Source organism: Myxocyprinus asiaticus, chromosome 37 (genome assembly GCF_019703515.2).
Source record: "Myxocyprinus asiaticus isolate MX2 ecotype Aquarium Trade chromosome 37, UBuf_Myxa_2, whole genome shotgun sequence".
Taxonomy (NCBI): domain Eukaryota; kingdom Metazoa; phylum Chordata; class Actinopteri; order Cypriniformes; family Catostomidae; genus Myxocyprinus; species Myxocyprinus asiaticus.
In genome coordinates this window covers 30,572,431-30,600,313 of record NC_059380.1, presented here as the reverse complement: position 1 = coordinate 30,600,313, position 27,883 = coordinate 30,572,431, and the positions used below count along the sequence as shown (strand labels likewise).

At 36.4% G+C, this 27,883-nt stretch overlaps 2 protein-coding genes across 4 annotated transcripts in view; one reads left to right on the top strand and one right to left on the bottom strand.

Moving 5' to 3' along the window:
- The window catches only part of inpp1 (inositol polyphosphate-1-phosphatase), a 38,564-nt gene extending 30,047 nt beyond the window's left edge, over positions 1-8,517 (top strand). The window contains exons 5-6 of one of the 3 annotated variants that reach the window (XM_051676654.1): positions 3,712-3,886; positions 7,047-8,517. In XM_051676654.1, coding sequence (XP_051532614.1) covers positions 3,712-3,886; positions 7,047-7,548 — 677 coding nt within the window. In that variant the 3' untranslated portion in view covers positions 7,549-8,517. Of the gene's footprint in view, positions 1-58; positions 1,532-3,711; positions 3,887-7,046 lie in introns of those variants that run through there. The other 2 variants (XM_051676653.1, XM_051676651.1) reach the window with 2 other exon arrangements.
- Positions 8,518-15,767: 7,250 nt separating this feature from the next.
- The window catches only part of dnajc14 (DnaJ (Hsp40) homolog, subfamily C, member 14), a 53,896-nt gene continuing 41,780 nt past the window's right edge, over positions 15,768-27,883 (bottom strand). Inside the window, exon 7 of the mRNA XM_051676620.1 lies at positions 15,768-16,267. Within this exon, the coding sequence (XP_051532580.1) occupies positions 16,161-16,267 (107 nt within the window). The 3' untranslated portion in view covers positions 15,768-16,160. The remainder of the gene's footprint in view (positions 16,268-27,883) is intronic.

Genomic DNA, 27,883 nt, shown 5'->3' with positions numbered 1-27,883 from the left:
TAGTTGAGTAGCCCTGTTTGACGACTAAAAAAATGTCCTCATGTTCTGATGATTGTAGATGGAAGGGCCAGCATGTCTGGGGTGTGTCGTATGAAGATGTGAACGTTTGCTCATTGACGGAGCGGAGATTGCCATGTCAACAGAAGAGCGGTCATGTGTCAGTACTGCTCAGCTCAAGCGAGAGACCGGCAGTGAAGGATGCGCTAGAACCACTTTCCAATGGCGCGCTGATGTATGCATCCGGCGCGGGCTACAAGATCTTGTGTGTGATCCAGGGCCTGGTGGATGTGTATGTACTGTCAGAAGGTAGCACATTTAAATGGGACTCCTGCGCTCCTCATGCGGTGCTGCGGGCGCTGGGCGGTGGCGTGTTGGACCTCAGCGAGTGTCTACGTGCTCACACTAACGGAAGCGTGACACGTGGAGCTGAACTGACCTACCACAAGCCCCATAACGGAGGTCAAGGTGTAGAGAAATGGGCAAACCAGGGGGGAATAATCGCATATTTGGACTCCAGAGTGATTGATAAAGTCGTAGCGGCACTTGCTGGAAAGATATAACAAAATATCATGATATAATCGCTTAGGATGTGCATGCAGGTTTATGTATGTTTCTATTTTTTATGCATAATCTTTTGTCCTATATGACGTAATGTAATTATTATGATAAAATATTTAGTGGCATATTTAAACATTTAAAGCTGTAACTCTTAATGAAAAAAAGAGTAATAAATATACAGTGACTCAATATGCAAAGTCTCAAATAAATATACAGTAGGGCTTAAAAGTCCGCACTGAAAATCTGTTATTCAAAAAGTTAGGTTTTTGGTTTTTTTAAACCAAGCTTTTTAATGAGTAAGAAAAATGTAAGATTCTGCAATTTCTAGGTCAATAATCAAATGTAAGCAAATTTATGACATGTACATTTTGTACTGTACAAAGGGTCAGATTTACTTGTTTACAATGAAGCATCCAAGATGCCTTTTGGAACATTATCAAATAATGCAGGGAGAACATGGATCATCAGGTTTGTTCATGTCATCTTGCTGTCATTAAAGTAAAAGGGGAGCATACCAAACATTATGAATACTATTAAATTCAAGTAAATATTTACTGTAAATATCTCAATTCAGCTTTTCAATTTTGCATGCTGATTATATAATTTGTAATGAATATGATATTTTTTTGCTCTTTTTTTTTATTTCATTTTTTTAATTGCTGCAAAAATTAGAAAATTGCAAAATAGACGCATTTTTGCAAATGGAAAGTGTCATGATATTGTTGTAGTTTATGACATTTAATTCTGTGCTGCACTAAAACATAAAACACAAATGTCACAGATGATGTTACATTAATAACAGTTTAATAGTTATTAACAGTTACACGAGATAAAAGGAAAGCCAGAAACTGACAGGTGTCTATCACATTTATTGCAGGCTGCATATTACCTGGACTATCATGCGAAACGTGATTATTTTGACTTGTGTTATTGTTTGTTAAAAATAAACAAATAAATAAATAGAAATATTTCCATTAAAAAAAAAATGTTTGATTTTGTGAATGGCAGAGACATGAGAAAATATTGTGTCAGTGATGGTCACTTTTGAATATTTTAGACTTCTGCTTCTCTACATGATAAATGAGAATATACTGAAATGATATTGCAAGTACATAACTTTGCAATTCATTCATTTTGATGTTAGGTACTGAGCATATTTAAAGTTGAAAATTTTAAACTGTTACAGAATGTTTAGATTCTTAAATGCTGTGCCCATTTTGATTGTAAACACAGTTGGGTTTGAAGAAGAGAAAAAAAAAAGCAAAACAAAAAACAAGATCTGCAGCTTTGATGTCTGGACATATAATAACCATCATTCATGATTTATTGGAAATTTTATGATTGTTGCTATAGTTATATATTTAGAATTATAAATTATATATATAAAAAATAAGTAGAATATTGCATTACACAGAATCATTTATGGAAATAACCAAACGAATAACAACTAAAACATAAAACAATGAACCGAGGTGGTGGGAGGCAATGCAGTAATACTACTGTAAATTGAATGAATGAATTGTTTTACATCTGGTATACCACTTCAGTTATCAGTTGTGAAAAGAAATTATACAGAATTTGGCATTATCAGAAGAATGTTTCTGTAAAACATGAAGAATAGAATGAAGTCTGACCTAACAACTTAAACGATTTACAAAATTGATGATTCAGATAAAATGTAATAATCAACGCAATCATGTATTATTGATTTAGTTTGGGTCATTACTATAGCGTGACAGTGTGGTCAATCATAAATTGTGGTCAAGATGTAAAAGTCCAGCTATTTTAAAATAACTTTTTAGTTGAGTTGTACTGTAACCACATTAAATCAGTTGATGGTAACTCAGTCTAACAGACCTCTCATCTCTTCCGTTTCCTTCTTAAATCAGTCACAGGCTGTAAGATCACTGAAGAATTATATATATGTTTGGGAGTTTGGGATATATATATATATATATATATATATATATATATATATATACACACACACACACACACACTACCGTTCAAAAGTTTAGGGTCACTTACTCATTCTTTATTTATTATCATTATTTTTATTTTTTTTCACATTTTAGAATAATAGTAAAGTCATCACAACTATGGAATAATAGAAACAGAAATATGGGAATTATGTTGTGACTAAAAAAATCCAAAATAAATCAAAACTATGTTATATTTTAGCATCTTCAAAGTGGCCACAATTTGCCTAGATTTTGCAGAAATGTACTCTTGGCATTTGTTCAACCAACTTCTTGAGGTATCACCCTGGGATGCTTTTTAAACAGTATTGGAGTTCCCATCTATATGCTGGGCACTTAGTGGCTGCTTTTCTTAATTATTAAGAGAATAATAGTAGTACACTCTTGTTCATGGCTAAAAGCACGATCAAATTATACTAAATAAAGAAGAACACAAGTGTCAGGGAATGTGTAGGACTTCATGAATGATGGGTGTTCCAATTCTGTGGAAATCTGCAGAACATTTGGTGGAGTCCTGCACACAGATTTCATGCAGGTCTGATAATGAGACAAAAGAAGTGTGCAATGACTGGTACTGCTGCATTTTTTAGCGCATATTTTGTCTTGTCTACATTCACCACTGATCAAACCAAAAGTGAATTTTCAATGGACAGAAAAGGCAAATGTTACTGTGGGCTTGCTATTTCATGACTAGAACTGCACAGAATCCACACCCAACAATTCCACAGGGAGCATAGCAGATTTCCACAGAATTCAAATGCAAATTGTTTGAATTCTAAGAAGTTCTACACCTGCATCTTGCTTGTTTGTATATTATATATTTTGGCTTATCTGTTAAGACTTTCAATCACCATTAAGAGTGAAGTACTCTGTTTAATACATTTTACCATTTTTAAATCCAGAATTTTGCCACAGTCTGCATAGAAAATGCTAAGAAAATGTACAGATTCCAAGTGGTCCTAGACATGAAACTAAAAAACATATTAGCATTAACATAAGATTGTGGTTGAATCCAAATTTGCCATTTATAGACATTTAACAAATACTAGGGTTTTGAAACAAGGCACATCAGAAACAGCTCATGTAGAATGAAACCACACATCCAAACAGGGTTATGAGCCTTATAAATAGTTGGTGTGTGAATTGCTCATATATTAGGTTATTTTCTTGTCAGATGGTACGAGTCAGTACATCGAGGGGAAGGAGGCAGAGGAGCAGGATGAAGGTTTTTGTCCATCTGGATTGCCATGTGCTCTGGTTTTGATCGGGGTTTACTTACGAGCCACTGGTCAACCCGTGATGGGTGTCATAAACCAGCCATTCAACCACAAAGACTCCAAGGGTAAAGGGTAAGAGTGCAAGTGTGCGAATCTTGATTAAAATTTTGTGGCTTGTGCAAAAGCTCTGTGTCACTATACAGACCCTCAACATTGTTTACAGATGCCATCAGTAAGCTGTGGCAAATCTCATATGGGAGGTGTCTTTGTCAATCTCTCTCTGTCTCTTTCTCTCTGTGTGTGTGTTTTTCTTAAACAATTTAAAAAAACTTTTTTATTTGGTTTGTTTTCAAAATGCCCTTTTGTACCAGTACCAAAAACTATGCAGTCAAAAATGACCATAAGAGCAGGAATAAGAGATACAAAAATATTATATTTTTGGTTATTTAGTACTTCCCTTCAGAAACTAAATAACAGATATTTACACATATCCCACAAGCCAAAATAATAAAAATTTACACAAAGCATCCTGTTCAAAAGTTTACTTCCCCTTTGTTCTTAACATAGTGTGTTGCCTTCTTGAATACTTGGTCCTTAATAGTTGTGTTTGAGTCTATTTATTGTCCCAAGTGTCAAAAGCTGGTTGACATAATAGTCAACTGTTTGGAAGAACTCAGTTGTGCAGAAGATGCTGGGAAACCAAAAAACGTGCAGTACATGGATTATTTTTCTTTAGAACAGTGGTCAGATTCACTGACAAAGCAGGTACTCATTCACAAAACAGTCATTATTCATTGAGAAAGCAACACACTGCTTTAAGAACCAAGGGGATGTAAGCTTTTGAACAGGATCATTCTTATTTACTTGTGGAATATACAGTGGTGTGAAAAAGTGTTTGCCCCCTTCCTGATTTATTATTTTTTTGCATGTTTGTCACACTTAAACGTTTCAGATCATCAAACAAGTTTAAATATTAGTCAAAGATAACACAAGTAAACACAAAATGCAGTTTTTAAATGAAGGTTGTTATTATTAAGGGAAAACAAAACCCAAACCTACATGGCCCTGTGTGAAAAAGTGTTTGCCCCACCTGCTAAAACATAACTTAACTGTGGTTTATCACACCTGAGTTCAATTTCTCTAGCCACACCCAGGTCTGATTACTGCCACACCTGTTCCAAAGAAATTCAGGAACAAATGAGAAAGAAAGTAATTGAGATCTATCAGTCTGGAAAAGGTTATAAAGCCATTTTTGCCAGAAAACATCTTGATGATCCCCAAGACTTTTGGGAAAATACTCTGTGGACTGACGAGACAAAAGTTGAACTTTTTGGAAGGTGTGTGTCCCATTACATCTGGTGTAAAAGTAACACCGCATTTCAGAAAAAGAACATCATACCAACAGTAAAATATGGTGGTGGTAGTGTGATGGTCTGGGGCTGTTTTGCTGCTTCAGGACCTGGAAGACTTGCTGTGATAAATGGAACCATGAATTCTGCTGTCTACCAAAAAATCCTGAAGGAGAATGTCTGGCCATCTGTTCGTGACCTCAAGCTGAAGCGAACTTGGGTTCTGCAGCAGGACAATGATCCAAAACACACCAGCAAGTCCACCTCTGAATGGCTGAAGAAAAACAAAATGAAGACTTTGGAGTGGCCTAGTCAAAGTCCTGACCTGAATCCTATTGAGATGCTGTGGCATGACCTTAAAAAGGCAGTTCATGCTCGAAAACCCTCCAATGTGGCTGAATTACAACAATTCTGCAAAGATGAGTGGGCCAAAATTCCTCCACAGCGCTGTAAAAGACTCATTGCAAGTTATCGCAAACGCTTGATTGCAGTTGTTGCTGCTAAGGGTGGCCCAACCAGTTATTAGGTTTAGGGGGCAAACGCTTTTTCACACAGGGCCATGTAGGTTTGGATTTTGTTTTCCCTTAATAATAACAACCTTCATTGAAAAACTGCATTTTGTGTTTACTTGTGTTATCTTTGACTAATATTTAAACTTGTTTGATGATCTGAAACATTTAAGTGTGACAAACATGCAAAAAAATAAGAAATCAGGAAGGGGGCAAACACTTTTTCACACCACTGTATGTAAATATCGGTTATGTCAAATAGCTTCATGATGCAATTCAAATGCAATTCTTATGCTCCCTCTTTTTAAATTTTTGCAAGGATTCTGCGATGCACTTATGCACCTAAAAATGAAAATTCTCATCATTATCCTCAGGCCATCGAAAATGTGTTTGACTTTCTTCTGCTGAACACAAACAAAAATTTTATTTACACAAAGAAGAAAATTAAGCTCTGTAGGTCCTCACTCTGCAAGTGACTGTGAAATTTTTAAGTTCCAAAAGCACATAAAGGCAGCATACAAGTAATCCATATAAGTCCAGTGGTTAAATACATATCTTCAGAAGCGATATAAGTGTGGGTGAGAAACCCACATATATTGAGAAATCAATATTTTAAGTCCTTTTTACTTTAAATATCCACTTTCACATTCGTCATCTTCTGTTTTTGGCGATTCGCATTCTTTGCATATCGCCAACTTCTGGCAGGGAGAAGAATTAATAGTAAAAAAGGACCTTTTTTTTCACCCACACGTATCATATCAATTCTGAAGACAGATTTAACCACTGGAGTCTTATGAATTATTTTTATGCTGTCTTTATATAGTTTTTGGAGCTTCAGAATTTTATTACCTCTTCACTTGCATTGACCTACAGAGCTGAAATATTCTTCTAAAAATCATTGTTTGTGTTCAGCAGAAGGAAAAAGTCTGGGATGAGTGTGAGTAAATGATGAGAAAATGTTAACTTTTGAGTGAACTGTTCCTTTAACTGCACACACAGACAGAGGTTTGTTTCACTATATAAGAAGATCTCATAGACTTCCATTGATTTCATAGCAGGCTAATGCTATTTTCTATTTTCTATTCCCTACCCCTAAGCCTAACCCTCACAGAAACCTGTGCACATCAGTAGATTTAAAGCTAAACATAATTTAGCCGATTTATGAACTAGTGAGGGCCACATAAAATATCCTCACTAGTGGGTTTTCAACAAGTTTCACTATATTAGTGAGGACATTTAAAAAAATGTGGCACTCACAAATATAGTGAAACCTGTACACACACAGACACATGCGTGTTTAACTCATAATAATTATAAAAATGAAGAATGTGGCCCTCGAGGCTATAGATTCTGCTTTACAGCCCCTAAGCTTTCCGTAGTTGAGTAGCCCTGTTTGACGACTAAAAAAATGTCCTCATGTTCTGATGATTGTAGATGGAAGGGCCAGCATGTCTGGGGTGTGTCGTATGAAGATGTGAACGTTTGCTCATTGACGGAGCGGAGATTGCCATGTCAACAGAAGAGCGGTCATGTGTCAGTACTGCTCAGCTCAAGCGAGAGACCGGCAGTGAAGGATGCGCTAGAACCACTTTCCAATGGCGCGCTGATGTATGCATCCGGCGCGGGCTACAAGATCTTGTGTGTGATCCAGGGCCTGGTGGATGTGTATGTACTGTCAGAAGGTAGCACATTTAAATGGGACTCCTGCGCTCCTCATGCGGTGCTGCGGGCGCTGGGCGGTGGCGTGTTGGACCTCAGCGAGTGTCTACGTGCTCACACTAACGGAAGCATGACACGTGGAGCTGAACTGACCTACCACAAGCCCCATAACGGAGGTCAAGGTGTAGAGAAATGGGCAAACCAGGGGGGAATAATCGCATATTTGGACTCCAGAGTGATTGATAAAGTCGTAGCGGCACTTGCTGGAAAGATATAACAAAATATCATGATATAATCGCTTAGGATGTGCATGCAGGTTTATGTATGTTTCTATTTTTTATGCATAATCTTTTGTCCTATATGACGTAATGTAATTATTATGATAAAATATTTAGTGGCATATTTAAACATTTAAAGCTGTAACTCTTAATGAAAAAAAGAGTAATAAATATACAGTGACTCAATATGCAAAATCTCAAATAAATATACAGTAGGGCTTAAAAGTCCGCACTGAAAATCTGTTATTCAAAAAGTTAGGTTTTTGGTTTTTTTAAACCAAGCTTTTTAATGAGTAAGAAAAATGTAAGATTCTGCAATTTCTAGGTCAATAATCAAATGTAAGCAAATTTATGACATGTACATTTTGTACTGTACAAAGGGTCAGATTTACTTGTTTACAATGAAGCATCCAAGATGCCTTTTGGAACATTATCAAATAATGCAGGGAGAACATGGATCATCAGGTTTGTTCATGTCATCTTGCTGTCATTAAAGTAAAAGGGGAGCATACCAAACATTATGAATACTATTAAATTCAAGTAAATATTTACTGTAAATATCTCAATTCAGCTTTTCAATTTTGCATGCTGATTATATAATTTGTAATGAATATGATATTTTTTTGCTCTTTTTTTTATTTCATTTTTTTAATTGCTGCAAAAATTAGAAAATTGCAAAATAGACGCATTTTTGCAAATGGAAAGTGTCATGATATTGTTGTAGTTTATGACATTTAATTCTGTGCTGCACTAAAACATAAAACACAAATGTCACAGATGATGTTACATTAATAACAGTTTAATAGTTATTAACAGTTACACGAGATAAAAGGAAAGCCAGAAACTGACAGGTGTCTATCACATTTATTGCAGGCTGCATATTACCTGGACTATCATGCGAAACGTGATTATTTTGACTTGTGTTATTGTTTGTTAAAAATAAACAAATAAATAAAAGAAATATTTCCATTAAAAAAAATGTTTGATTTTGTGAATGGCAGAGACATGAGAAAATATTGTGTCAGTGATGGTCACTTTTGAATATTTTAGACTTCTGCTTCTCTACATGATAAATGAGAATATACTGAAATGATATTGCAAGTACATAACTTTGCAATTCATTCATTTTGATGTTAGGTACTGAGCATATTTAAAGTTGAAAATTTTAAACTGTTACAGAATGTTTAGATTCTTAAATGCTGTGCCCATTTTGATTGTAAACACAGTTGGGTTTGAAGAAGAGAAAAAAAAAAAGCAAAACAAAAAACAAGATCTGCAGCTTTGATGTCTGGACATATAATAACCATCATTCATGATTTATTGGAAATTTTATGATTGTTGCTATAGTTATATATTTAGAATTATAAATTATATATATAAAAAATAAGTAGAATATTGCATTACACAGAATCATTTATGGAAATAACCAAACGAATAACAACTAAAACATAAAACAATGAACCGAGGTGGTGGGAGGCAATGCAGTAATACTACTGTAAATTGAATGAATGAATTGTTTTACATCTGGTATACCACTTCAGTTATCAGTTGTGAAAAGAAATTATACAGAATTTGGCATTATCAGAAGAATGTTTCTGTAAAACATGAAGAATAGAATGAAGTCTGACCTAACAACTTAAACGATTTACAAAATTGATGATTCAGATAAAATGTAATAATCAACGCAATCATGTATTATTGATTTAGTTTGGGTCATTACTATAGCGTGACAGTGTGGTCAATCATAAATTGTGGTCAAGATGTAAAAGTCCAGCTATTTTAAAATAACTTTTTAGTTGAGTTGTACTGTAACCACATTAAATCAGTTGATGGTAACTCAGTCTAACAGACCTCTCATCTCTTCCGTTTCCTTCTTAAATCAGTCACAGGCTGTAAGATCACTGAAGAATTATATATATGTTTGGGAGTTTGGGATATATATATATATATATATATATATATATATATATATACACACACACACACACACACTACCGTTCAAAAGTTTAGGGTCACTTACTCATTCTTTATTTATTATCATTATTTTTATTTTTTTTCACATTTTAGAATAATAGTAAAGTCATCACAACTATGGAATAATAGAAACAGAAATATGGGAATTATGTTGTGACTAAAAAAATCCAAAATAAATCAAAACTATGTTATATTTTAGCATCTTCAAAGTGGCCACAATTTGCCTAGATTTTGCAGAAATGTACTCTTGGCATTTGTTCAACCAACTTCTTGAGGTATCACCCTGGGATGCTTTTTAAACAGTATTGGAGTTCCCATCTATATGCTGGGCACTTAGTGGCTGCATTTCTTAATTATTCGGTCCAAGTCATCCATTTCAAAAACTTTTTTTTTTTTTTATAAAATTTTAGTTTTGTGATTAAATAAATTCATATGATGGCACAATTATATTTTTGTCTACAAAACTAATTTCAAACATTTAAGCATACGCCTTCAGACCAAAAGGTTTTTAAGATCATGAGAAACATTTCAGGCAAGTGACCCCAAACTTTTGAACGGTAGTGTGTGTGTGTGTGTATATATATATATATATATATATATATATATATATATATATATATATATATATATATATATATATTCACACACACACACACACAGTACTGTGCAAAAGTCTTAGGCACATAAGATGTTTAACAAAAACATTTGTCTTATGATGGTTTATATCTTAAGCTGTAGTGTGTCAATAGGTAATATACATTTTAGACTCCCAAACATTCCTTTTGCAAATAGAATAGAATAGAAGAACATGTAGCCCTGCAACAGATGGCATGGCCCCACAGAGACCCCCACTGAGCATCGTGTCAGTCTGGGATTACATGAAGAGACAGAAGCAGTTGAGACAGCCTAAATATATAGAAGAACTGTGGCGAATTCTCCAAGAAGCATCCTATCTGCCAACAACCAAGACAAACTGTGTCCAGGTGTCCCTAGTAGAATTGGTGCTGTTTTGAAGGCAAAGTTAGTCACACCAAATATTGATTTAGATTTTGTTTTGTTTTGTTTTGTTTAATAGACTCTGGATGATGTTAATTGAAAAATGAAAACTAATTATGGCACTATTTTTGAAGAAATCCTCACTATGCAACATTTTTCACAAGTGCCTAATACCTTTGCACAGAACTGTATATATATATATATATATATATATATATATATATATATATATATATATATATATATATATACATATACACACACACACACACACACACACACATGTATATAATAGATATCTATAGTTATTAATTATTTATTACTGTATTCTATAAGAAAACAAAAGCGCATTTTGATCCTCAAATCTTTGTTACATTTATTTGTTTCCATCATGGAAAACTGAGAGCTGATGGGTTTTTTAACCACTGAAGTTAATGGGGAATGTGTGTTAACAGTACAGGTATTGCAGAGAGAATCATTGAAACTGTAAGCAAAATAACATGGAATAAAATTACCAAAGAGGCCATCACCGATCCTGCACCAAATTTCACAGTGGGTGCGAGACACTGTGGCTTGAAGGCCTCTCCAGGTCTCCATCTAACCATTTGACATCCTGTCTGGTCTGTAGTGCCACCTAGAAGATGGGCATGTTCGGGGGGCTCTGTAGCACATCCCTTTTGCACTACCATCACCAAACTTTGTACAAATATAGATCTCATCAAGCCGGACAACCTTTGCGCTGACAGTCATAAGCTCTGCCCAACAGGAAGTTGGCCATTTTGGATTGTTCAAATTAGGGTGACATCATGCCAAGACATTGACGTTGCTAAATTGCAAATGGATTTTTGATATATCAAACAATGTTGCCATGGCAACGTGATAAATTAACATCAAAAAATGGGAAAAAGGAAGTATCTTCTGCGTGCATGGTGTGATTTACATCAAAAATGAGCCAAATGTTTGTCCGTGCGGGCTGATCACATTGATTGACTATTGTGGGTCACGGTTGTCACCAACTGGCGGAAGGAAGTGTGGCACTTTTAACAGACTTTGAAATATCCCTCTTATGTTTACCTGAATTGCTTCAAACATTTTTAGAATAATGTCAATACAGTGCAGATTTAACATTCAGAATGGATTCTTGATATCTTAAATACTGTTGCCATGGCAATGCATTAAATGTCATCATTCCTTTTTATGTATATTCACATGTTTTTGAGGTACTTGGCATGCTTGAATTTTCATAATATTTTGCACAAAGTTGTTGGCCATTAACACATGGGCGTGGCTGGGGAGCTCTGTAGTGCCACCTTTTGACAAAAGTGGTGGGGTTAGTGTCTTCTACGGTAACCAAACTTGCTACAAATATTGTTCTCATCAAGCTGGACAACTTTCAAAATTACAGTCTCAACCCAACAGGAAGTCGGCTATTTTGGATTTAATGTGTATTTTTGGAAAATTGCAGGCTGTGAACTTTTGAATACTTCTCCTAGGGGATTCATGTGACAGACATCAAACTTAGACAATATTAATAAAAATATGGATTTTTGATATTTTGAATGGTGTTGCCATGGCGAGGCAATAAATTAAGGGCAAAAATGTGAAACAGGAAGTTCCTTATAACTTCAGTGTGCATAGTATGATTTTGATGAAAATTCAGGTGTATGTTTTGTAATGGGGCTGATCACATGTATATGGCTATTATGGGTCACGGGCATAGCACCACCAACTGGCAGCAGGAAGTAAGGCAATTTTAACAGACTTTGAAATAGCCCTCTTGTTTACATGAATTGCTTCAAAATTATTTAGAATAATGTCAAGACACTGCTGATGCAAAATTGTAAAGTGATGTCTGATATCTTAAATAGTTTTGGCATGGCAACACATTAATTGTCATTATTCCTTTCTTCCTATATTTGGGTGTAAACTTAAATGGTTGTAACTCAAATGCTAGGGAGTACACATCTAAGCCTGGTAAAGAAGACAATTGGCAGATCATTGTGCAACTGAAAACAGTTTAAAAATATAAACTGAAATGTAAAAATATTTTAATCTAATCCAGTTCTGTTCTAAATTTGAGGTCTATATATAAAAATGAATTACCACAACATTTTTGCTATAATTTAATTATTTATTGAAAAAAATATGTAGATCTAAAGATTATATTGTAATGAAGTGATTTATTTATTTATTTTTATACCGGCTTTAAATTAAATTAACAAATAAATTCATGGCATTAGGTGTTAAGATAGTCTAAGTAGATTTTAATATGAGCACAGAAGTCATTTAGGCTTGTAATTTTGTTGCAATTCTGTTGTTGCATTTTTTTCTCTGTGCACTGTCAAAATAAATGTAGTACATTAACTTTGAGTCTGCATTTGTTATTCATACACACAACTGTTTAAATAACCTCTAAATTAATGTTGTGTAAATGTGAGGACATAAATTAGGTTAGAATACTGCATGCTCGCCCATAGAATAATTATTCAAAGCATAAATACCAACTGCTTACCAACAAACAACTATTTGTCATGGTTCTGGCATTTGTGCCGGCTCATACTGTTGTTTGTTTTTCTCTCTCCCTCGTGTCTCACAGGTGGAGCCGGCACACAATCAGCATTTCCATGGGAACAGTGATTGATCTCGAGGAGATGCTGATCACAGCAATGATTTACTCGCCCGTTACCATCTGTTTCACTTTGATTGCACTCCCTACTTATTCCTTGTGTGTCACCTCGTTATTTGCCTGTTTATTGTTCTCTGTCATGTTAAATGTGCTCTCTTGTGTAGTTGGAGCATGCTCATGTGTCTGTTGGATGCCCCTCTGTTGAGGTGCAGTTACTTTCCTGTTTTCCGTCACCCTCATCAGTTCTGTGCCCAGTTCATGTGGAGGAGGATTCCTCAGTCTCTGCCCGCGTCTCGGGGACTATATCATCTGGGCTTTGCTTCGCAACACACCAGCTTCAACGGATTCTCTTCGAATTGTTCCTGACTTCCACAAAGCTCACACTTATCATACGAACACACCCTTCACTAGCCCATTGTGGCTTGCTGGATTTCAGCCTTCTGCAGCTGTGCCTTATCTTGACACTGAGAACTTAGTTAATAAAACCATTGAACGTCATCTCTGCTTTTAGGTCCTTTGTCCGCCCTGTGACACTAATGAACCACGACCTTGCCACAGAGTCATCATGACGGACTGGCACCGCTCCAAAGTTACGCTGTGGCAACGAATACAGAAATTTCACTTTTCCGGTTGTCACAACATAATCAGTTACATTACCACAACTAAAGTTTGGTCATCAAAATACGGTGTAGTTCGGAATGGCCACATAATTTGGCTAGCTGGAATTACAAAATGGCTGAATTTGCTGCTGTTTTCTCAAATTTTGCAATGCAATTTGCTGCATTTTTTGGGGTTGTTTTGCAGTGAAAACTCACAAATCATCATAATATACCTCTGTAATTGTGTTAATTACATTTTAAATGCAATTACATGTAAATATTTTAGTGCATAATAACTGAATATGCAGTTAGCAACCAAAAAAAAAAAAAAAAAGAAATGCACACAAAAATAGCATACATTTAGGTGAAAGCTGTGGGTATTGAAAGACCCTTAATTATTTTTGTATTATAATTTTCTGCCTCAGAGAATGCAATAAAACTTATCTAAGTTTAAAATAGACGTACAATAAATCTGTAAGCTAAAAACACAAATGAGGATTCAATAATTAGGCCTGTTGCCATTATTACATTGTCTGATATTTATATCTGGTATATGGCCGCGGCCTGTGCATTTTAAGTCTAGGCCTTCAGTGCAATTCATGCCATTAAGAAAACAGTTTCACAATGAATAAGACACCGTATGCCTATCATACATTACGTGGCAGTCAACTAATAATACCAATTGACATTTTAAAAACACGTCCATACACGAAAGCCAGAACAAAGGAGGTCTAATACCAAGAAAAAGCTCTCTAATAATATTTGCGATTTAAATTTTGCTTGCAATACATTTTGTTTCGTCAGGGTACACGGTTACTTTTCAAAACTTGATCCGACACTGAATGCTCAAGCAGCCTAATTTACACTTAGAAAACTCCTGATGTTGCTATAACAATGCAAAAAGCACTTACCAATTTGTTTGAAGTGAAAATCAGCCCTCTTTTCCTGTTTAATTAATCAATCGCATGATCATGCAGAACATCTCAGGTTTTTAAATCCATAAGGATCTTTTTCTCGACGGCAATACCAGCAGTGATGACAGTCGACTTGTTAGAATGATCTGTGCCCTTCGCTTTCAAATTACATCACTTAAAGCATGATTGCGTCACTCAGCGCCAGCTAGTAGGCCTGGACTGGGACATATCCTAAAGACCACACCCACAAGAACAAATAAATCAATCTGATTGGCTGATGAATCTGACAATCTGACTTTAGATGCCAGTTCGCTTGCACTGTTGAGGGATTCTGTGGAAATTCTGAAGGCTTGACGGGGTGGAGCTCAAACTCACGCGCTGCTTTTGCCATTTTCAGATTCGTAGCCTAGGGGAGCATGGGGCACAAGCTAATGCGGGGTTAGTTGTCACACACGTGGTTTAAAGTTTCCACATATGCTGGTTAGACGAAAGTTTATTTGTTTAATTGTTGCCATATCAACACTGTGTAGATAAAAAATTGCGGCAAAATTAAAAAAACTTTGGAAGATATTGCCAAAAGTTCATTTTGAAGTAGCAAAAGTAAAAATTTATATGAAAGTACATTTTCATCTCTGTTTATTTAAAAAACTATTGGCAATTCCAGTCAGATATGTTATTTACATAATTCCCCTTAATGCGTGTGTGTGTTTTGTCATCAATCCATGCATTATTTTGGTCAGCGCTGTGGCTTTGTTGTGTATTATTGTTGTGTCAAAATTATTGCTATATTATATATGACAAAGTTAATAAATGGCTTTTATTGACATGAAAATTTAGTTTATCTTCTAGGCTTTTTAATTAGATCAGATACAGTTGTTAGAGGGGGGTTTTAAGCTGTTATATGGTCTTGTTACAATGTGTCCCTACCTATGGGGCACGTTGTAACATTTCACTTTCTTTTTTCGAGGTAGATTGTGAAAAAAGCACACACTGTTTTCATGAAACAAGACCACATATGTGTAATAGACAGGTGTGAAATTAATGTGAAAAAAAGAAAAATACATTGAACCCCAAGTACATTTACACAAACTTTAATGAAACCAAAAAGTGTTAGTTCACTGACACATGACGATAAACAAAAAACATAAAACAAGTGGGCTATGCAATGACTTAAAGAATTTCAGTAAATCTAAATAAACACAATTCAAAATGCATTTTAACAGACTGCACACTGCAGAAGTATATGCAGGTAGGAGAAAACTCTCTGAACTAATACTGTAACAAAAACACCAGAAACAGTTTGTATTTATAAATGAAACTATTCATTCAAAAGATCTTTTCAACTTGGCGAGACCTTGCCATCATCAAGATGCAACACCATTTACTGTATGACCTTAAAAAAAGAAAGAAAAAGCTTGTTTGGGTAGCTAATGTGAAGGGCATAAAGTAGCTCAAAAATCAGTGCACTGACCCAAATTTTGACAAATGTCCCCAACTAATTTTCAAGGACTATCAATACATCCAGTGGGTTGAAAGGCAACTTTCGCTCTTCCTGCTCCAAAGCATTGATGGCATCTGCTCCTTTCTGTGCTTGGCCAAGCTCCTCTTCCTAAATGCATAGAAATAATCTTTGTCAAAATGTATATTAACAGTTTCCATTGTATTTATTTGCACAATTAAATATACTCAAAATCAATAATTACAGAGTAAAAAGAAAAGTGATGCTTAAAGGGCTAGTTCACCCAAAAATAAAAATGATCTAATTTACTCACCAGCATGCCATCCCAGATGTGTAGTACTTTCTTCTGTTTGAACACAAAGATTTTTAGAAGAATATCTCAGCTCTGTTGGTACATTCATTGCAAGTGAATGGTGGTCAAAAAGCACATTAAGGTGGCATAAAGTAATCCATATGACTCCAGTGGTTGAATCCATGTCTTCAGAAGTGATATGATAAATGTGGTTGAGAAACAGATCAATATTTAAGTACTTTTTTTTACTATCAATCTCCACTTTCTCTATCATATTTGTCTTCTCTTGTTTTTGGGAATTCACATTCTTTGTGCATTTCACCACCTACTGGGCAGGGAGGAAAATTTATATTAAAAATGACTTAAATATTGATCTGTTTCTCACCCACACCTATAATTTAGCTTCTGAAGACATGGATTAAAACACTGGAGTCGTATTCATATCTTTAATGATACCTTTATGTGATTTTTGGAGATACAAAGGTCTGATCATCATTCACTTGAATTGTTAGGACCTACAGAGCTGAAATATTCTTCTAAAAATCGTAGTTTGTGTTCTGCAGAAGAAAGAAAGTCATACATATCTGGGATGGCATTAGGGTGAGTAAACGATGATAGAATTTTCATTTGAAGCACACAGCTATTCAACCACTGTACCAAATGCATACATTTATATGAATGTCAGCGGATATGTTAAAATGGTTCTATATAAATATGAATAGTGTCATCCAAATGTGTTTCCTACCTTTTTTTTTCAGTTATAACTCCTTTCAGTTATAGCTGTAGACCTGCCAGGACTATAATTTAAATGACCTTATCATATTGAGCAAATTAAATCTATGGTAAACTTGTCAATGATTCTTTCTTGAAAACTAAATTCTGTTACTATTTTAGCTCAACTTTTAATTGATTTTTTCTGACTAATTTGATATTCCATTCTATGTTATAAAAAATGTTCAAAGTACTGACATCACTGCTAAGCACACAGCAGTTCTCTGTGGCCTTCCTCTCATTCTTGGAGAAGAAATTCCAGACTTTTTTCAAACACGATGGCAAGTATCATTCCCTGTATATTTCATTCCAAACTATAATGCCCACACACATATAATCACATATAGGCATGCCTCATTCAACTATGTACACTTAAGTCTCTTAGCATGGACCAGATGCACAAACTCTGCTTTTGGTAAGTTTTCTTTTCCATTTCTTTTTAACTCAGGCCCTTCTACATTTTGTTGTATGCAAGTTCTACCTTCATTGTACAGTTCACTGTTTTGAATATAAATTGCACACAATATTTTGATTCACAACCTTTATCTCTGTTAGTTGTACATAAAGAAGGTGATGGTCCTGGATCTTTAAATGACACATACATTTGTGAGGTTTGGATTTTTTATGTAAGTAGGATTGTAATATTTATGCCCCAGATTTCCATCAGGATTCTTACCGTGATACCTGAAGACAGCCAGGCTTCTCTACAAGCACTGCATTTGGAGGCTTCACACACAGCAATTTTGTCTAGAAGGAGCCTTAGCGATGGATGATCTCGAAAACCTTCCACATACATGTGCCTACATTTTGGGCTGATATATGCACTAAATTTGGAGTACCCTCCGCAGCTAAAGAACACCTTTGATTTTATTCAAAGAGAGTTTCTTACTCTTGGACACAAATCCCTGAAAGCAAAACTACAGTCACTTAAAAACCTTCTGCTGATGTAAGTCTATGCTGTGAGAGATTGTGTTAAATTTGTGGTTGCACAAAAAGTCAAGATTCTTGGGTGCTACGTTTTAATTGGTCACCTGTCAACCTTTGTTGAAAATGTTTTTGTAGCTTTAGAACACTGTTATATTGTAAGAATCATGTTAAAAGTTTATAAAAATGGTTAAGTGTTACATTAAGGTAATGTTGATATTTTACAAGGGCAACTATTCACTTAGTTTCAGGTCAAAGATTGTGGTCGAACAAAAGTCAGGATTCTTGGGTGTTATATTTGAAACAGTCAGTCGTAATTAGTCGCAATTCACTATTATACTGTAAAACAAAGATTGTTTTTATTTGCACTGCACAGAATAACAATGTACTTTTTTATGCTTCAAAAATTGTTAATGTTACATTGAAGAACAATGTTTGGCATTTAGGAATGCCTGAATGGCATTGTTTAGTACATTGTAGTGCCTAAAGACAACTGAAGAGAAATAAATAATGTTTTGTCTGAGGTCAGTTGTTGCTTTTTGTCTTAATTTTTTTAGTTCAGCTTACTTGAAAATTTTAAAGCAATCGGTTGCCTAATGTTTTCCTAGTAATGTGAACACTAATAAGTTAACCTAAGTAATGATTTTGAGTCATCAGTACGTAATTATACTCGATTAACAAGTTTTCTATACAAATTGAATTAAGCTTTGCCAACTAAAAATTATTACACTACTTAGAAAAATTGAGGTAACCGATTGCCTTAAAATTTCCAAGACAACTTATTACATTTTACAGTGTGGAGGGAATCATGAATACCTCCAAGTACCAGTCAATTTTGGCACAGAACTTTCTGGCGTCTGCTAGAAAGCAGAAAATGAAGAGATCTTTCACCTTTCAGCATGACAATGATCCAAAGCACACATCCAAATCAACAAAAGAATGGCTTCAGCAAAAAAAGATTAATGTTTTGGAATGGCCCAGCCAGAGCCCAGACCTGAATCCTATAAAAAATCTGTTGGGGGACATGAAGAGGTCCAATTTGCGGTCGCAATTTGACCGATCTGGAACGTTTTTGCAAAGAAGAGTGGGAAACTATTCCCAAGTCAAGATGTGCCAAGCAAATATACTCTTATCCAAACAGATTGAGTGCTGTAATAAAATCAAAGGGTGCTTCAACTAAGTATTAGGTCAGGGATGTGCACACTTAGGTTATTCTAATTGTTTTTTTTTGTTTGTTTTTTTCTGAAATGTGTCACTTTGGTTTTCAGTGGCATTGCATAGGTTGTAATGTTTACATTAAAGGTGCAAAAATTCTGATATGATTTATATTTGTTTAATTTTTAACATCACAAAACTTCACACTTGCCAACTAAAAATGTTTTGTTGGCAAGTGTAGACATTTTATATCAACTGTACACACACACACACACACACACAGTATACATATTAATTTTTTTTATTTTATCGCTAACTGATTTTACATTTTAGTTATAATTTAATATAATTATTTATTGAAAAAATATGTATATCTGAATATTGTAATGAAGACATTTACCATTTTTTTATATCCCTAAAATTGCTTTAAACTAAATTAACAAATATAATTCAATGCATTAGGTGTTAAGTGTCACGAACACGGGTGAATATTCCTCAATCGACCACCGGAGGTCTCACTCACCTGCATATTAACATTGAACTACACTTCCCAAGTGCCCACCTGCCTCATTTCACTCAGACTATTTAAGCACGATGTGTGTTCATTCATTGCGAAGTCTTGTTTGCCCCGGCTACATTTCTGAGCGTTATTACTTACTCTGTTGATCTATCTGTGTTTGACTCTGTTTTGGATTTACCTTGTGCGATTCTCTGCTGCCTGCCTATTACTGTGTTTGCCTGGACTATCTCTATTGCTGTTTTGCTTCCTGCCCCTTTGCCTGTTTGACTACGTTACTGCCCTGTCTCTGATATTGTTGGTTGCCCTGGTTATTTTACCCACGACTGTTTGTACTCTGAACTTGTTGTGTTAATAAACCGCACATGGAGTCAGTGTTACATTAAGTTGGTCTAGGTAGAGTTTAATATGAGCAGAAGTCATTTAGCCTTGTAATTTTGTTGCAATTATGTGGCAATAGGTCTGTTTCTTTTATTGTTGCATTTTTTTTCTCTGTTCTCTTTCAAAATAAATTAAGTACATTAACTTTTAGTCTGCATTCGTTATTCATATGCAACTGTTTAAATAGACTTGTGTGGTGAGCAGGGCGGAGCTGAGCGGCGTCTGGGCAGAGCGAGGCCAGGAAGATAAATGGCGAATAACTTCCACTTGAGCGCCACACCGGCCTCGTGTTCCAGGGAGGGGAGGTGGTAGTATTTAAGAAGAAAAGACAGCGGCAGACGGGAGAGAGATGTACGAAGCTTGTCCACGTGTCTTAAGGTTTTATTGATTTGACACAGCTGGCTGAAAAGCGTGTTTTTGTTTCTTTGGACGCTGAAAAGTGTTATTAAATGTCTATGTGTTTGTCAAGCCGGTCCCAGCTTCCTCCTTTCCTATCTTTAAATGTCACACCTTTAAATTATGTTGGGGAAAATAAGGACATAAATTATGTTAGATTACTGCATGTCCGAACATAGAATAATCATTAAAAGTACAAATTACCAACTGGTAACCAACTAATTTTTGTTCCTTGATGTTGCCACAACGTCGTAATGACAGACTGGCACCGTTCCAAATTTGTGGCCAAGAATATAGGAATTCCACTTTTCCGGTTGTCACAACTTAATCAGTTACGTTGCCACAACAAATGTTTGGTCATCAAATTACGGTGCAGTTAGGTAATGCAAGAAAACTTATCTAAGGTTAAAATAGATGCACAATAAATCTGTAAACTAAAAACACAAACGAGGATTAAATAATTAAGACTGTTGCAATATTTACATCTGGTATATGGCCATATACGAACAAATACAATTAGAGTTCGTATATTTGTACTATGTACTTTATACTATGAGGGGTGGCAACACCAAAGCAAGCGCCCATGCATTGTTCTTATGGATTAAGGTACCAAGCTTCATTGCAACAAGTACTAGTTCATTAATTGGAGTCACAATCAGATTATAAATATCCATGAATTTACAATACAACTGCATTTCCACAGGAACCACATAATAACAACGTTGCAACCGATTTGCCAACATAATTTTTTTTTTATGTTGTTTTTTTTAAATCTACCAATACATTGTCTTTTAAACACATCAACAAATTGTAAATGTTCCATAGCTTGACATAAAACTGGCAATCTGGAATAAACCACATTCTGCAGGACAATTTTTTTTAAGTGTACCCATGGATGGAGAGTGCATGCATATCCAAGGGAACATTAACACAAAATTAATTATAAATAAAAATCAACTCTAGGAAAACAGTATTTTGGCAGTGCTACGAAACTCATGAATATTAATTATTTTATGCACAATAACAGATTATTTTAAATCACCTATTTTGATAAACAGTCATTCTTAATGACCTATTCTATCACTCAAATAGATATTTCACATTATATGGTAATTTAATCTCTACGTCTGCCACTATCAGTCTTGGGATTTTGTTAGTCAGTAGATGAACACAGATCTAATCAAGAACATGACTGATTGGTCTAGTGGTTATTTTTTGCGTCTAGTTTTTAGATGGTCTGGTTTCTAATTCACCCAAATATAATGTTTTATTGTAATAAACCAAGATTGCATCTGTATATCAGTGGGTGGGTGTTACACTTTAAAAAAGAAAATGCTATAAAAGATGCGGGGAGACGAGAGTAGAGGAAACGCAGATACATTTATTGAAGAAACAGCGAACTCCGACGTTCAGACATCAACAACCACAAACTCTCCGTTCCAGCAGCGGGAATGTGCGTGAGAGCATCGGTGACCAAGATGACACCTCACGAACATCCGTCTCCCATAGCACAACCCATAGATGGAACACTCGGTTTATATAATAAGTAAACAATGTGCAGTTGAGAGCCACCTGAGAGCGATTAAGGGGGCTTTCACACTGGGCAGGTTTGCTGCTGTCCGATTCCGAGTGCGAGTGTTCCCGTTGCCCCCCGCAGCTTTGGTCTGGTTTCACACTCACTTGATTCTATCGAACCCCGGTCCATCTGCGATTATCTTACGTCATCACAAACACTCATGGAGAACACAACTCGACTCATCATCCTTTTTGTTTTTTAGTTATTTTGGTGCCATTATGCACAGCAGAGTGAACGACAACTGCGTATATGTGCGCTTCATGGTGTAACTCAGATGTCCAGGGGAAGGCGGCTTGCTGCTGCTCGCAAATGGCGTTTTTTGAGGAGACAGCTGATTGCAAGTAATTCATTTGCATCTTTGTTTACACTGCACACTTACTCACGCTCGTGTCCATGGTGAGGTTATCGCCACTGTCATATCCTATTATACCCTATATTTATAACCTATAATAGTATTTATATATAGTATTTATAAGGTGTATAGACAGACAGATAGATAGATAGATAGATAGATAGATGTCGTCATCGGCTAAAACACATGCGCAGGTTACTTTACTTCCTGAACGAGTGCGCACCCAAGTCCGAGTCGTTTTCACATTCATGCAAATCGCGCTACAGTTCCACTGCAACCGAACCCAGACCACCTCCTACAGATAGTCTCGGGTTCGGTACCGCGGTGTGCTCCCCGGTCCGCATGACAGCTTTCACATTATCAATTTGAGAGAGAGAGAGATAAAGGCAAAACACAACACTCTACATATACACACAAACAATACGGCCGAGAAGGCAATCACAATGGGAAACATACTTCCCTTTTATATTTCCTGGAAAAGTGCGTGAGCTGCAGAAAAAAACTGCTGACACTAAACAACACTGATAACTGCCACAACTAACATTTATCTTAAAATTCAAAATAACACATTCCAGTGCCGGATCGGCAATCAAAACATACACAGATCAGATGAAATAGAAACTGCAACTCAAGAACTGTTCAGATGTTTAACACATGAAATAAAAATATAGTTAACTGAAGAATGTAGTTACACATACTTCATATACATAAGGTACGAAAGAGGGATCCCATCTAGACACCACACCCAAAATCCTGGAATCCAAAATCCTTCTCAAAGTGGCATTTTGGGAATCATTCAACAATGGAGCTTGGCTTCCCTCTAGTGGATATTTATGGTACTGCGTTTGAATAAAGTTAATTGCCACTCATAACTGGGATGGACCTATTGCTTTGAATTTCAATACAAAGTTTGTGCAGTACATTTTCATTACAATAAATTTAGACTTCTATAGCTTTTTATTTCACTTTAAAACTTGCAATAAATTGCAATAGAAACAGTATTTAAGATATCAAAATATCCCTTTACAATTTTGCATCAGTAGTGTCTTGACATTATTCTAAAGAATTTTGAAACAATTCACGTAAACACAAGAGGGCTATTTCAAAGTCTGTTAAATTGCCTTACTTCCTGCTGTCAGTTGGTGGCGCTATGCCCGTGACCCATAATAGCTGTATAAATATGATCAGCCCCCATTAAAAAAACATACAGCTGAATTTTCATCAAAATCATACAATGCACACAGAAGTTATAAGGAACTTTCTGTTTCACATTTCTGCCCTTAATTTATTGCCTCGCCATGGCAACACCGTTCAAAATATCAAAAATCTTTGCACAAATCAGCATCTTCAATGTCTTGGCATAATATTGCCTAAGATTGGTGCCAGTCACGTGAATCTCCTAGGAGTATACAAAATTCTGGGACTGAGATTTTCAAAATATGCACATTCAATCCATTAGTAATAATAATCCTTAGAAGAACAATAGTTATTTTGTTCTCTAACCTAACCCTATTTTTCTTCTAATAATTTATTATTATTAGGTCCCGAGCACCGGAGATGCTAAAGTTCTATTGTTTTTGTAATGTTTTTTCACAGTTAATATTATTTTTAGGGCCCGAGCAACGGAGGTGCTAAAGCCCTGTTGCTTTTGGAATGTTTTATCACAATTATTATTATTGCTATTTTTATTTTTAACGCATTCACCCATTCATCATGCTTGAAAATTCAAGAAACTTGGCATACACATCAGACCTGCATAAAATCAAAAAGTTATTTAGTGTTTAGGCTTGGGTGTGGTCGAGGAGCTCTACAGCACCTCCAAACGAAGGCAATGGTTGGGATGAAGTTGCTCATATGTGCACAAGATTTGGTATGGTTACTGCTCTCATCATGTTAGACAAATTTCACTTGGTTGTATTTGACTCTGCCCAACAGGAAGTCGGCCATGTTGGATGGAATGTGGGATTTTCACATTTTCCCGCGGTGTATTGAGGGGCGTACGATGCCTGAAAACTTATGAAAATTTACACATACATTTGTCTTAGGACATCTTTTGATTTGATATTGCAATTCAGCATAGACATGCCTCATCGGTTCCACAGCGCCCCCTAGTTCGTAAATGCATATTTCATGTTTCAAAACTCTTGAAACTTGGCACACCCGTCAAAGTTTGGCAAGATTTTAGAATTCTTTTGTCATTTGTCTTGGGTGTGGCCAGTGGACTCCATAGCACCCCCTGACATTTCAAATGAGTTTATCACTGTGGTTGCCACAGAGTTTGTCTGATATTCACAAGTTTTGGTGAGGACATTGTTCTCACCATGACAGACATACACTATATTGCCAAAAGTATTCGCTCACCCATCCAAATAATTGAATTCAGGTGTTCCAATCACTTCCATGGCCACAGGTGTATAAAATGAAGCACCTAGGCATGCAGACTGCTTCTACAAACATTTGTGAAAGAATGGGCCGCTCTCAGGAGCTCAGTGAATTCCAGCATGGTACTGTGATAGGATGCCACCTGTGCAACAAGTCCAGTCGTGAAATTTCCTCGCTACTAAATATTCCACAGTCAACTGTCAGTGGTATTATAACAAAGTGGAAGCGATTGGGAATGACAGCAACTCAGTCACGAAGTGGTAGGCCACGTAAAATGACAGAGCGGGGTCAGCGGATGCTGGGGCGCATAGTGCGCAGAGGTCGCCAACTTTCTGCAGAGTCAATCGCTACAGACCTCCAAAGTTCATGTGGCCTTCAGATTAGCTCAAGAACAGTGCGTAGAGAGCTTCATGGAATGGGTTTCCATGGCCGAGCAGCTGCATCCAAGCCATACATCACCAAGTGCAATGCAAAGCGTCGGATGCAGTGGTGTAAAGCACGCCGCCACTGGACTCTAGAGCAGTAGAGACGCGTTCTCTGGAGTGACGAATCACGCTTCTCCATCTGGCAATCTGATGGACGAGTCTGGGTTTGGCGGTTGCCAGGAGAACGGTACTTGTCTGACTGCATTGTGCCAACTGTGAAGTTTGGTGGAGGGGGATTATGGTGTGGGGTTGTTTTTCAGGAGCTGGGCTTGGCCCCTTAGTTCCAGTGAAAGGAACTCTGAATGCTTCAGCATACCAAGAGATTTTGGACAATTCCATGCTCCCAACTATGTGGGGACAGTTTGGGGACGGCCCCTTCCTGCTCCAACATGACTGCGCACCAGTGCACAAAGCAAGGTCCATAAAGACATGGATGAGTGAGTTTGGTGTGGAAGAACTTGACTGGCCTGCACAGAGTCCTGACCTCAACCCGAAGGAGCACCTTTGGGATGAATTAGAGCGAAGACTGCGAGCCAGGCCTTCTCGTCCAAAATCAGTGTCTGACCTCACAAATGCGCTTCTGGAAGAATGGTCAAAAATTCCCATAAACACACTCCTAAACTTTGTGGAAAGCCTTCCCAGAAGAGTTGAAGCTGTTATAGCTGCAGAGGGTGGGCCGACGTCATATTAAACCCTATGGATTAAGAATGGGAAGTCACTTAAGTTCATATGCGTCTAAAGGCAGATGAGCGAATACTTTTGGCAATATAGTGTATTTCCTATTGGCTTGTATTAGCTCCACTCAACTGGAAGTTGGCCATTTTGGTTTGTTTGAAAAAATGCTTGCTCTGGAATTTGAAATACTCCTCCTAGGGGATTTATGTGACAGGCACCAAACATGGCCAACATCATGCCAAGACACTGAAGATGCTAAATTGCAAACAGATTTTTCATATATCAAACGGTTTTGCCATGGCGAGGCGATACATTTATGGTGAAATATGAGAAAAAGGAAGTGCTCATATCTTCGGCGTGCACTGTGTGATTTAGATCAAAATTGAGATTTATATTTGGTATTGGGGGCTGATCACATGGATGTGACTGTTGTGGGTCACTGTCATAGTGCCACCAACTGGCAGCAAGAAGTGTGGAACTTTTTACGGACTTTGGAATAGCACTCTCATTTTTACCTGAATTGCTTCAAGCTTGTTTAAAATAATGTCAGGACAATGCTGATGTGAAATTGTTAAGGATTTATTGATATCTTTTATAATGTTGCCATGGCAACACATTGAATGTTATTATTCCTTTCTTTATATATTAGGTGTGTTTTGAGGCACTTGGAATGCTTAAATTTACATGACATTTGGCACACACATCAGAGTTGTTAACCATTAGGGCTGGGCAAATGTTCACATGGGGGAGTCGTGGGGGGGGGGCTCTGTTTTGCCCCCTTTAAAATATGCATTTTTGGGAGGCTCTGTAGCACACTTGGTACACATATAGATCTCATCAAGCCGGACAACTTATCGCTGACAGTCTTAAGCTCTGCCCAACAGGAAGTCGGCCAGGAAGTGGGTATAATTTGTCATGCTTGGTCTGATCAGCTTCAAATTGTGCATGGGCCATTCCTGATTACACCAACATTGCAATTATGAGGCAGACGCTGTATTCAGTTACACAATTTTATGTTATAGAAACACAGTTATGTTTGTGAAAATGTACCATGAATTGCTTCATGTGTACTGAAATATACTGGCATAACTTGTGCAATGGTAGTATATTTAGATGTCATTTTCTTGTACACATGATCAGTCAATGTTCCATTTTCAGTGGGTTCTTTGACACACTGAACATAGCCTAGGTCATTCATAAGGAAAATTGAAAAAGATTTGTTGGAGTTATGTGGTGAAATATTATAAAGTTCAAACTGTAGCATTGTGTTGATTCATTCTTGGTTGTTGTTTTTGCAATATATTGCTTTATCAGCAAAATCTTGAATGATCAACCCACTTAAAGACTTGACTCGACTTAAAGCAATATATGTCCAGCTGCAAAAATCTTTATTAGTGATATGACTGCTTCATTGACAGTTAATCCTTGCACTTTGTGTACAGTGCAAGCACATGCCAACTTTAATGGGAACTGCTTACACAACCCACCCTTGCTGTTAACTCACTCTTCCTCTAAAGTAATTGGTGTGGAATTCATGATGATTCTAGGTGGTGGTGTACGCTTTCAAGTGGTATTCCCAACTTTAACATAACCAAACTGAACAAATACTACATTCACAATTGTGTTGTTTGTATTAAGGGCCATGTCTGTTACAGTACCACAGACACCATTTACAAGCCCATCAGTGATGTCAGTATTCTTAATTAACATGACTTGTGCACCTTTACCTAATAGAAAATTTTTTCCGGTAAACAGGAATTAAATACTTTGGAAATGTGTCCCTTTTAAGTTGCATTTGTCCAGTTTGTTGAATTTTCTCAAAATCCTGAGCCTCAACACAAATTTGGTCTGGGCAATATGCAATTATCTGTTTGATGTTATGCTCTTCCACTTGCGTATTTGTTGGGAAAATGTGTAAAG